Source organism: Macrosteles quadrilineatus, unplaced genomic scaffold (genome assembly GCF_028750875.1).
Source record: "Macrosteles quadrilineatus isolate MER2022 unplaced genomic scaffold, UCM_ALF_1.0 Scaffold_74__1_contigs__length_567022, whole genome shotgun sequence".
Classification (NCBI taxonomy): Eukaryota; Metazoa; Arthropoda; class Insecta; order Hemiptera; family Cicadellidae; genus Macrosteles; species Macrosteles quadrilineatus.
In genome coordinates, this window is record NW_026542667.1 from 98,106 (window position 1) to 111,293 (window position 13,188).

The 13,188-nt window shown below is 34.7% G+C and overlaps 1 protein-coding gene across 1 annotated transcript in view; it reads left to right on the plus strand.

Moving 5' to 3' along the window:
• The window catches only part of LOC128981987 (probable dolichyl pyrophosphate Glc1Man9GlcNAc2 alpha-1,3-glucosyltransferase), a 78,110-nt gene that overhangs the window by 27,046 nt on the left and 37,876 nt on the right, over positions 1-13,188 (plus strand). The window contains exon 3 of the mRNA XM_054401017.1: positions 5,590-5,782. Coding sequence (XP_054256992.1) covers positions 5,590-5,782 — 193 coding nt within the window. The remainder of the gene's footprint in view (positions 1-5,589; positions 5,783-13,188) is intronic.

The window sequence follows — 13,188 nt, forward strand, 5'->3', positions numbered from 1 at the left end:
ACGTCATGAGCAATTTTCCCAGGGTTAACTTCTGTATCCAAGGTAAGCTTCTCCTTTTTGCCTCTTATCGTAATTTTGAACTTTGCTCCAATTTTGTTTATTGTTTTTATTTCTGAGCTTAGCTGGTCTATTTTGGTTTTCTTGGTTGTCTTCTTCATTGTCCAGAGCAAGCCCACTTTGGTCTACTGGATTGTTACTAATTTCATTTTCTTGTGCAGTACTATTTGTCCTTTGTTCAATGTCCATGTCCATGTCTTGTGTTGTTCTATGTTCATTTTCTGGGTCATTATTATTTTCTGAGTTAGGTGTATCATCAAGAAAATCTCCAGCATCCATCTCCTGTACATCATTGACGTCCATATCTGGTGCGTAGTCAGGGTCATCAGGATCTGACACATCGCTAAATAAAGGATCATCTTCATAAATAGAGGGCGTAGGCATTTTTCTAGATCTTGGTATGTTGATATCACTTGAGCTGCTGCTGCAAGCTGCATTTCCGGTTGATATATCTGTAAAAAACCAATTAGTTTACTAATCTTTATTTTACTACTAAAATAAAGTATGCCTACGCCACATGTATGTATGGTCAAAAATAAAGGGATAACATAAAATTACAGGCAATTTTCAAATTTAAAATTCAAAATAATGGAGCTACTAGTGCCTATGGTCTAAGAATAGGTTACCTGAAGAGACACTCTTGGTCTGCATTTCTATTTTTCCATCTAGCATGGTTCTTTCGATTAGGCTGCTGGTGAAGCCCATTTCACGCAGAATTTCCTTGCTTGTAAAAAAGTCTTCGAGCTCATCATCACCTTCACTTGAGTCACCGATTGTGTTACCTGCAACACAACACATTACATGCAGAAACAGTCATACTTTATTTCAATCATGGAGACCTAACCTGCTAATTTTTAAGTTTCATTGACAGGGAAAAGTTTTAAAAGTAAAGTAGGCTAGTAATAATAACTTCTTTGTTTGAAGTTCATTTTTGGTTATGGTATGGGATTATTGCGGGCATTTTCCATCATAATAAGTAAAAACAAGTTTTCATCCCACCCTCCCCCTAGTTAAAAATAATAAATTAAACACAATAATTTTAACTTGTTGGGACTGGCAGAAATACTTTACCGTGTAGGCCTAGTTGTAACATTAGAAACTCCGCCTATGTCCAACAGATTTGCTAAACTTTTAAGTAACAACTCCGCCTATGTCCAAAGCCAAATTTAAAAGCATTAAACAAATATTAAAATAAATCACACTCTTAAAGCAATAACACCAATAGATAGTCAAACAATCAAACTTCAATTATAAGGTAGAAACAACAACTATCCTAATAAATAAACTTTGTTAACTTACCAAAATCTCAAGCTTAGCAACAGTGATGCTCTTTCACCCATTAGACACAATGCTGAACTAAAGGAGATAGGTGGTGTTGGTTCTTAAGCAGCAGATAGGCGGTGTTTGAAAAACAGTGAATAACTGCACATTCTGGTGGAATTCAACTAAACTAAGTCTTCACAGCTGACCTAAAGCAGTGCAGAAACCTTGGAAATGAAAATCTCATTTTTGGAAAAAATGTCACTTAGGCGGTGTTGTTTCTTAAGCGACGAATATTTTGTTTAAGGCACGTCGCACACTGAGTCCACTCAGTTCAGTCCCTTCCGCTAATTTTGAAGACCATGTACCTATTCAAATGTAGAGCCGCACACTGGGTCCGCTCAGTTCAGTCCGCTCCGTCCAGTCCGCTCCGTCCAGTCTCAGCCAGTTTTCGGTTAGGGAGCGATTTGGACAGAAGCGACAATAAAATAAACATGGTAAAATTGTAAAGATTTGTACCTTAATTAAAAAGTATTTTAAAACTTATATCGATAGCCTAACCCTGTCCAAAAATGCCGCTTTTAACATAATTAAAGAGTTAAGTTGGGCCAGTTCAACTTAGTAAAATGATAAAAAATCTATTCCTTACACGTTTTGATGATCTAACTTGAAACAAATGGAATATTGTCGTAATAGTCATGACAATCTGTTGGGATGTGACTCTTGTAGATGGTCCCATTTTGATTTCTTGATTTTCAGTCTTGAGCTGTTCAACTGGGGAAAGTTAACACACCCAGAGATTGGTTTTGCTCTTACAGGCAAGGGTGTATAGTCATCGTTCAAATTGAGTTTGTAGTCGATGGTTCCATTAGGATTGTACCTTAAGGCTGGCAGGGCAGTAACTTTGGGATTCCCTAGTTTTTTACCAGGCCGAATCGATTCGTAGGTCGTTGTTTCTTTTTGTGAGAAGTCACGAAAAAACGTAAAATCAAGGTACTCAGACAGATGTGAAGGGGTACTTTCTTGCCTTTCTTGTCTTGGGGTACAAGTTGCTAATACTGAAAACCATGTCCCATGTTTTTTGGGAGGCTGAACCCAAAACGGTTTCACACAAGTGAATGTAGAGTACGAAATTCTTTGCCCAAATTCTGTAACAAATCTTGATTGGCAAATAATCATGGTCATTGGGGTTTGGTTCCTTATCAGAGAATAAGTCATGTTCATAACTCTTTCCTTTTTTAGTCATTTGTTGGCTTTCTGGGCATTATTCAGTCACACTAGAAGCACTTAACTCAAATTCCTCATAAGAGAATAAGTAATTTTTATATCTCTTTCTTTTCCTATGCGATTGTTGGCTTTCTTCAATCACACTTGAAGCACTTAAAACAACTTCATCAATAAAAGAATTATTAAATGAGAGGTATCATAATTTGCGAAATCCTCAACTTCAACTTGCTTGTCTTTAAGATGGGAGCTGTCCAGGTCTATATTAGTTGAGGCACAGGAAACATTTTCTGTAGTTTTTTCTTTTAGTGCACCTGAAAGAAAAACAACGAATTAATCTCTCAGCAACCGAGTATAAAATTATGTATTTGAATAGCTTATCCATTTAATGTAAAAAGATAATAGAAAACCTCTATATTTATGAGTATAAAATCACTGCTAGTTTTGTGCAAAAAAAGATCTTGGCATTGAAAAGATTTTGAGAAGAACTTTTACAAACACAATCCTTGAGAACGTAGAGATGTTTATAAAGCTATTAAATTTATTTTACCTTTTGTATTGGCCGTATTCAATTAGGTATTGTATTGTATTGGGTTTCAAAACGGTTTCACACAAGTGAATGTGGAGTAAAAAATTCTTTGCCCGAATTCTGTAACAAATCTTGAATAAAGATTCTTCATAGTGTCCAAAGTCCAAAAGGATACGTAGTTGTCTCTTTATTTTACCTTTTTTCACAACATCTTTAGACCCCCTTGATAATTTTAGTTTCAAATGCAGTTTTCCATTGATGGAATTTAACATTTTCTATTATATGATCAGAAATGAAGTCTACTTCTTTGGATTCACAATCAACAACATCATTAATGTTTGAAAACTGAATTATATTCAAAGGTTCAAATTGTTCTCTAAAAGTTGCATGTTTTTGTGAACTATGCATGCGCACGTTGTCTTTCTTTGCTGAACCCAAAACGGTCTCACACTAGTGAATGTGTAGTATGAAATTCTTTGCCCAAATTCTGTAACAAATCTTGAATAAAGATTCTTCAGTGTCCAAAAGGAAACGTCGTTGTTTCTTTATTTTACCTTTCTTCACGACATCTTTCTTTCCAGGACACATTCTAGATACACTGTCATCTTAAAAAAAGTTTGAAGTACCTATTTTAGAATTTTTAATTTTAATAGTCCTGTAATTTTTTTTAAATAATCTACATTTACCTTTTCGGAATCCTATTTATTGCTTTTGTAGGGAATTATGTGTTGTTTTGCAATCTACGAGTATATTTTCGTAGGATCTTCATGCCGACTACTTTTTGTATTATTTTCCTCTCTTTAGTTTTTGGATTCACCCTTTTCAACAGGGTTTTTAATTGTTTTTCTAATGCGAATCCAACGAACAATCGTTTTCTTACTTGTGGGGATACATTATCTTTGCCTATCACATCTTTGCAGTTGCCTTTTAGACGTTTCTCGTTTTCTTTCCAGATTGATTATTTTTTCATCTTATTTTTTAGTTTATCTTTGCCTCACTTTCATTCTGGCACTGGTGTGCTGTCTTGAAACGGGTTGAGGTACAACTTCATTAACTTCTTCATCTTCAGACTGGAAATGCCTTCTCTAGTGCTTTCTTTTTATAGCAGTACTTCTTTAAGTCTTTTTTCCATTTTTGATCTTAAGCACTTTTTTCAGCTTTCCTCTTTTGGTATCTTTCTCTCGCCTTCCTCCTATATTCTGCCATTTGGTCCTCTGACATTTTATCTCTGTATTTTTTCTGACAACTGGCAGCTAGTTTATTTTGCCTTACACATTTTTCTGAAATTTTATTGCTCTTTGATTTTTTCCCCATTTTCGTCTACCAGTTCCACAACCAAAAAATCCTACATTAAATTACATCCTAAAAATATAAAGATAAAATGACATAGCCTATATAGTATGATATAGAAAATAAAAACAAGAAAACATCAGGGATAAAGACAAGAGAGGGAAAAATTAAAAAGGGACAATAAATTTGGTTGCGACAACAAATTCACAGTTTGCTAAACGGATTAATATTGTCCAGTAAATTAATTTACGTGTTCTTAAATAGCATGTTGAAAGCTAGAATTATAAAAACGATCAGTTATGTTTGTGGAATTCAAAGATCGTAATTTACATCACGTTTCGTCAGTTCCATCATGATTTTGTCAGTTTCATCACGTTACGAAACCTTGAGGTACTTTGGTAACAGAAAGAAAATGACCATAACAAAACTGACAATCATGACATTTTTTGTTGCCAGTTTGCGTCAAGCATCACTGAAGTGAGCAACGAATCATAGGTTATGTTTTGGCTGGCCATGGTGTCTTCTGCTAAACCTTGATTTGAATAAACGTAATACTAGTAGTTTTCTTTAAACACGTGTAACAAAACTGATGTGAAATAAAGGGATCCTGTTTTCTTTAATTTCGTTACAATTAACAATAAAACGATTCACTTAGAACACTTATGCCGGTAACTTATTTCAATCACTTTGCCACATTAGTATGGTTGGGTGGGATATCGGCCAATCCTGTCTGTAGCGCGAAATTTAAATAGCTTGGCAAACGATTACAAAGGTTGGGGACATTCTGTTTTTTGTTTTTTCTTTATATATACAAATATTATTGAGAGTTTAAATGTGTTTAAAATATATACTCATTTGAACGATTATGTTTCATACATATTTTATGTACTTCATATTGATTCTACATTTTTATAGAGTTTCATGATATTGAATCCTCTGGGGACAGTAACGAAACTGACGAAAATTTACTTTTAACTTATTTAAAACTGGTTTATTCATCGTTTATGCTACAAATAAGGATGGAATGAGATATAATCGACATAAATAAACAACAGCAATATGTGTTTGTATTAAGTTTGTAACTTTTTTTTCTTGGGACATGAATTGTCCCTCAATTTGATAATCACCCTTAAAGTAATAATATCAAGTTTCAATTAGTTACAGTAGGGAGATAACTATATCCTGTGATTGTTTTGCTGTCTCTTGGTTAATTTATTCACAATGTGTAGATGTTGCCAGTATCTCAGTGGTAGTGGAGTACGCAAGAGCAGTCGCTGGGGTTTACGCTGGGGCTCGCCAGCAGCTATCTTGCAGCTTCTGTTGCTTGGAAATGCTGGCCTCATCATCGTAGACCACATCCATTTCCAATACAATGGCTTCCTTTTTGGTGTGTTGCTTCTGTCTGTCGCCAGAATTCTACAGGCAAGTTTGGTTACTAATGTTAAACCTTTGGATGCTGACAAAAATAATAAAAACATTTTTTGTGACAGAGGAAAACTCTAGCCACCCGATTGAAAGTAATAGCCAAAACCTCTGAACCCTTTTTACATTTTGTGAGAGTTTTGGGAAAAAACTGTAACTTGTACCACCAAAGGGCTGTTTTCAAACTATGTGACAATAATTTCGGGAATTAAAAAAATAAATGTATGCCAACTTACAAAATCTCAAAAATTAAAATTAAAGTACTGTAGGCTAGGTAGGTTTTTATTTAAAAGAATGAGAGTTTTGCAAAAATATTGATAGATCTCAAACTGACCACAAATCGACAAATCTTTAACAAAGTATATCTGCAGTTCTGTGATAACTGGTTATTTTCTAAGCAAATTTGGTAAACTCATATTTAGTTGAGTGTAATTTCTGAGTTGAAAAAAAAAACACATTATTTGCAAACACAAAAAACACACAAACATAAATTATAGCCTACAGTAATCATGATCATATACCGTATGTACATTTACAAAGTCTTAAAAAAATAAAATTTAACGTAAGTAGGTTGTTATTTACAAGAATGTAAATTTTACTTAGGTTAGATCTCAAACCAACCAATTTGTATCAAAGTATTTAAAGTTCCTTCATGATAGTTGGTTACGAAGCAAATACTTAACCTAGGTACGGTACCTCAGTTTATTTGATTTTAACATTTTTGTTCAAAAATACGAGTATTTGGATACAATGAGGATCCAAACGGTTCCTTTTCCTGTCACAAATTATCCCAGAAGTTGAAAATAGTCTCTCTGAGAAGACTGTAGCTGGTGGAGCTGACAAATATTTGATTGCAAGATCCCCAAGCCCTGGAAAGGACGAATACTTCTTCCAAAACATCTTCCAAAAATTCCATATGTTGCAGCTGTGTGGTTCCAAAGTTTTCAAATTATCCAAGTTCTACTGTAATTTAAAATTTAAGTTTAATTTGGTTTATTAAGCATTGATAGACATAAATTTTTAAGGATTGATAGATATCAATTGTTAAGGATTGATAGAGATAGGCCTAAATTGAATAAGGTAGGCTAGTAATAAAGTTAGCCTACCTTTGATTGGGAGAAAAAAATTAAGCTGTAATTTATAATTTAAGTTTAATTTGGTTTCTTAAGCATTGATAGAGATAAATAAAAAAAAATTAAACTTTAAAAACTATTTAAAAACATCCAATTTTTATTAGGGCCTATAGGCCTTATTATGATTTGTAAAAGCAAAAAAAATAATCGGTGAAATATTTTACTTACCTGTGGTTGGAGTTTGGCAGAACATCTATCGCTTGGTGAAAGAAGCTCAGTTTCTTCCAACAAATCCCTTTTCGCCTTCCTTAAATTGTCGGGTGAAATAAACACTGTAGCCTTCAATCTGGGATCCAACAATGTTGCAATAGTATATTCCTTTACATTCTCATCAGCATATCTAGTGTTAATAGGTTGCACCAGTTTTGTAGCAAATGCTTTTATTCCTGGTACCTGCATCAAGTTTTCAAGTTCTTTGATTGCACCCTTCACAAATTCAAATTCTTTATTCACTCATAACATCTTACATAGTACAACGTACAAAGACAGGAGTGTCGTAAAAAAAAAAATTAAAAAAAAATACTATAACTAATAAATTTACACAACTCAAAATTATTACTACTGACATCAAGTAAAAGTTACCCTTATAAAAAACAACAAATAAGATAAAATCCTGCTAAAATCAATGAAAGCTATCAGGTATGTATTCAAAGTGAATTTAGTTTACAAAATTAACCCAATTCTTGTCCGTTTAGAAAACATCAGAATAGAAATCTTCTATTTTATAATATGCCTTTTCAATTAATAACTCATGTAATTTTTCTAGGAGTATGTTTTTTGGATTGTTGGTGATTCTTTTTGGAAGTTTATTAAAAATTTGTATAGCCATGTACTTTGGTGTACGTTCAAAAAGAGTTAGTCTATGTATTGGGAATTGATATAAATGTTTCTGACGTGTGGAATAGTTATGTGTAAATTTAAACTCTTCAAAATTATCTATATTGTTAATTAATAGATTAATCATTTCAAAAATGTACATACTTGTGATGGTTAAAATCCCTAATCTTTTAAAATGAGGTCTAGAACTGTTCTGAGTTCTGCCACCCTCTGGTGCAATTGTAAGTGAGCGTTCCAGGTCCTCATTTGAGTTGCTGTTTATATCAAGATTTTTGATTGTTTCTTTTACAACATTTATTCATTGTCATGTTTTCCTGATTAGTTTCAGATTTCTTACAGTTATAACATTTCCATTTGTGTTGAGTACCCTCTTTGCAGATTTCACGGAATTGCACATCCGTCATATCCTTCATACATCTTTTATGGTACCAATAACCACAGAAACCTTTGCAAAAAACGGAGCCTGACCCTGCCCCTCTTTTACAAATTCCACATGGGTTTTTGGTCATTTTTGTCTGCTGAATAAGCTTATTTTAATTTTTTTTAAAACATTAATTTATTTTATTTATACTTCAAAACATGTATGCTACTATATTTTTAAAACGAATGAATTTTTTTTTAGTTGTTCATACATTTTCATACATTATTTTAATTTTTGTCATGCATTTTAATTAATTTTCTTTGATTTGTATTGATTGGTTTACTCTCAGAAAAACTAAATATCCTTGTTTTGAAAATGGCAACAATGTTGAGCTCTAGCTCAAAAATTAATTACTATAATCATGAATAACTCGACTTTACAGGTAGTCAGTAACGATAAGCTATAATCTATAATCTTGTCAGTTTATGTAGTCCAGCTCGGATAACAGGCCTGAACTTTGTAGTCTGTAGTTGCCACAACTGATAAGATGTATAGTTGCCGTGAAAAAGATCAGTTTGTTTTTAATGTTTCTCCAGGAAATTACTACTCTAACCAAACTGACTAATATTTATTGTTTTTACAGAGTCTTTCTGAGTAAAATAATATCACTTTTAAGTTTTCAACTTATTTATTTACAAGTAAAAATTATATATTTTACTCTAACTTTACTGGTGCAGTGCCCATAATGATGTTCTATACAGTTAAATATGATCTTCAAAACATGTGCTTTTCTACATAGGTACTGAAAAGTGAGTACTTTAATTCTTAAATATCACACTATTTACAAAAATAGAATAAAAGATTGATTATTCAGTAACTAGAATAGTACTTCCCAATGTTTTTACTGCATACATGTAAAATTTAACCTTGTAATTCACTAGATACTTTAAAATATTGAATCCTTATAACTGAACAATGGACAATTCCACTCACTGCAGATAGCTGACTCCTTCACAATCGGTATCACTTCTGATATTGTAGTGAGCGAAGAACTTGACTGGAAGGTGGCATCATCAAAAATCTTCATCACTTTCACAACATTAGCCATTAGCTCCCAATCAGGTGTAGTGATTTCAGTCGGTAGGTTAAGTCTGGTGCTGCTAGAGATATTGCCCGTCGTTGTTCTATCAGTCTATCCATCATGTGTTTGGTGGAATTCCAACGGGTGGGTTCATCTTGTATGAGTTTGTGTTTCGGTAGGCCCAATGTTGCTTGTGCCGCTTTGAGTGCTTTTATTGCTTTTGCAGAGTGCTTGAAATGCCCGACTGTTTTCCTACAAACCGCAGAAAGGTTTGCAATACATCTCTGGCCTAAAGCCCATCTTTTATAATCAATTGTATGGGCAAGGCAAGGTATTGCTTTAAAAGCCCCAGCATTAGTCACCTGGTGAATACCTGCCCAAAGCACATTCTTTTGAACAGATGGGAGACAAACTGGGTTCCGTTGTCGGAACATACACATGATTTAATTAATTATAAACCATGTGATTGTAAATCGACAGTGAGCAAGTTAGTTTCTTTCAATACTTAGTCTTTACAATTATTTTCCTACTTCTCATTTTTGTGTATCTGACATTTTCTGCCTTGCTATCTGTTGATAACAGAATATACTGGGATTTGTTGGTCGGTTTCTCTCGGTAGACCATGTACAAGGCGGGACATACAAAATGTATTTTTTTTACCAACAGCGTATTTCCCCCGTAAAACATTGCGCACACCTACTCTGTCAACAGTTCCTATCAGCCAAGTTAATTTAAAATATAGGTATCTAGTTAGGCGTAGAGAGGAGAACAAATTATCTAAAAATAGATGGAAGCATTTGTTCAAACAGTTAGTGATTTTCAGTAGTTAGTTGCATACAGAGAATGCCAGGCCATGGCCTCAGTGGCATGCTCAGTGGTTTTTTCGTCATTTTCTCTGTATTTGGCACCTTTGTAGCAAAAAAGTGCCATGCAGTAATGGGTTAGAGCGTCACACAGTACCCACAGTTTCACTCCCCACCTGTGATTTTTTTTGGTAGGTATTGGGTCAAGCCAATCCTCTTTTTTGTCCCCACTAACGACTCATTGACAGATAGTTTCTGGTAGGGTACTTAAAACTTGGCTAACCAGTTAAGATGATCGATGAGTGGTTGAAATCTTGCGCATGGGCCATAGCCTGGTCCGCCATGTTTCACTAGTTTGCTGCCATCAACCAAATGAAAGAAATTTAAAGAAAGTTCAAATCGGGTTCGAGAGAACATTTTTGGAAACCAAGCAGTAGACAGGGACGATGGCTTCCGGATTATGCCCATGTTTATAATGACAGCAAGGAAGCCTTTGAATTCCTCAGAGGTTAAACTTACCCAAGATCTCAATGTACTCTGGGGTGACGAGCCGTGTTCAGCAGGTCGCAAGTAATTTGTAGTGTATCTGTTTTTCTCTACCACAAATTTTGTTATCAAATCAGTTGTAAAAAATAGATAGAAATAGGTTATTGGTGAGGAGTTTCTGGGTGGGCAATGCTTTGGGATTTCATTGTACGTGAAGTTATGCTGGTAACCCGGATTATTATCCTCCTCGATTTCATCCCAGTCACTGGATTCAGGTTCAACAGGTCTTCGCCTACGATTTCCTTGAGTTTGACTTCTTCCTCTACCAAAAAGAATATTTGTTGTGCTTCATCCTCTCCCTCTGCGTTAACCACTGCCCCTAGGCCTAGGCCTAGCACAATCCTTAGCAGTTTGAGTATCTGTTGGCAAATCAGGTATAGCATCAGTAGCTTCTTCTGTAGGCATATCTAGGATGGACCTAGTGTCAGTATTAGTTGATGGTAGGCCTAAATTCAAATCAATGACTTCTTGAGGTAAATCTGCCAGAGGAAGGACATCATCAATGTCTTCTTCATCAGAGAAAAACATATGAGGCGATCTGTTCGGTCTTTGCAAAAGATCTAGTCTAGGCCTACCACTATTTTCGAGCTATATGTTGGGTCTTCATATGTGTGGTCAACTGGTTCTGAGGAAGATGATTCAGCATCAGAACTTACAATATTATCACTGAAGTCAGAGTCATCACTGTTGTTGTTGGCAGAATATACAAACCTGCCTCTTGAATGTTAGTCATCAGAGTGTTTTCGTTTTCACTGACTGGAGATTCAGCACAATCTCCTTTTCTACTCATTTTGTTCAGTAGAAACACACAATAAACTAAAATATATCTTCTAAAACATCACTAGACGCCACTACATTAAGTGAAATTTCATCAGTAGAGCAGAAAACATAACCAAACCAAATACACAACAGTAAAATGGTCGTGATGACAGCTGGTACAGTATCGGCAACAGGTGACGCGCCTACCAATATGGTTTTCATTCTCAGAACAACTCCGATATATCGGCGCTTGGGGCTCTAAGGGTTAAGTTTTACCATTTGTTTGTCTTTAACAGTTCTTTTCACATATTTCACTTTACATTAGATGATTCTCTCTTCTTGTATAGTCCATTGGCATAACTTAAAATTTATGTTTTCATCAATATCATTAACAAAAGGTAATTCATTTTCAAAGTATACAAGTGAGAGGATAATAACATAAAAATATATCAAAATATAGCCTAATTTAAGATAACTGTAAAAAAATCTATAAAATCTATTTCTACTCCATAGGCTACATTGCAATTTGATAATAGTCTTTTTATAAAATATATATTTAACTAAGTCTATCTATGTACTATTAATTCTATTGTAATTGATTACAGTATACAGTATACAGTACTATTAATTAAAGCTATTGGGATAGGGAAGCGTCTGTTCTATACTCGGTAAGCATGGTCTTCCACGTCTTTTAGCAGGTGAAAGATCAAGTTCTTTGAAGTCTTCGAATTCACTATACAAGGTGTGGCTAGAAAAAAACCGGACTGATGCAGAAAAAAAATTTATTTACAATTATTTACAATTTGATGTTATCTCCTTCAATGTACTCTCCTCCTTGGTCTCTACACCGCTCCATACGAATTTTCCACTGTTCATAGCAATGCTGCAGATCATTTTCAGTAAGTCCATACATTACTTCTGTCGCTTTTTCTTTTACTGCTTCAACACTCTCAAATCTAGTTCCTTTCAAAGCTGACTTGACTTAAGGGAAAAGAAAGAAGTCACAGGGGGCCAAATCAGGTGAGTAGGGTGGATGGCCTAAGATGGGAATGTTGTGATTGGCTAAAAACGTCTTCACTGACGACGCATTGTGAGCTGGGGCATTGTCTTGGTGCAGAATCCATGACTTTGTTTTCCACAAATCATTCCGTTTTCTCCGTACTCGCTCACGTAGGGTAGTCAGGACACTAATGTAGTAATGCTGATTCACTGTTTGTCCCTCTGGTACATAATCAATGTGCACAATCCCTTTGATATAAAAAAAAAACAATCATCATTGCCTTGAATTTCGATTTTGACATTCGTGCTTTTTTTGTCGTGGAGAAGCAGGAGATTTCCAATGCATCGATTGGCGTTTGGTTTCGGGATCGTAAGTAAAAAACCACGATTCATCACAAGTAATAACATTTTGTAAGAAGGTGGGATCACTTTCAATGTTTTCTAGGATGTCAGAACAAATCTTCGGCGTTCTTTCTGTTCAATTGTGAGACACTTTGGAACCATTTTTGAACACACTTTGTTCATGTTGAAACTTTCATGAAGAATCTGCCTAACACTTTCCTTGTCAATTCCTGTCAACTCAGACATTGCTCTGATTGTTAAACGGCAATCTTGTCGAACAAGTTTACCGATTTTTTCAATGTTTGCATCAGTTTTTGCTGACAATGGTCTGCCAGTACGAGTGTCATCACTTGTGTCTTCGCGGCCATCTTTAAATCTCCTAAACCACTCAAACACTTGTGTTCGCGATAAACAATCATCCCCGTACACTTGTTGTAACATTACAAATGTTTCACTTGCAGATTTTCCAAGTTTGAAAAGAAATTTGATGTTAACACGCTGTTCTTTTTGTACACTTAACATTTTTCCGACGCACAGACAAAACG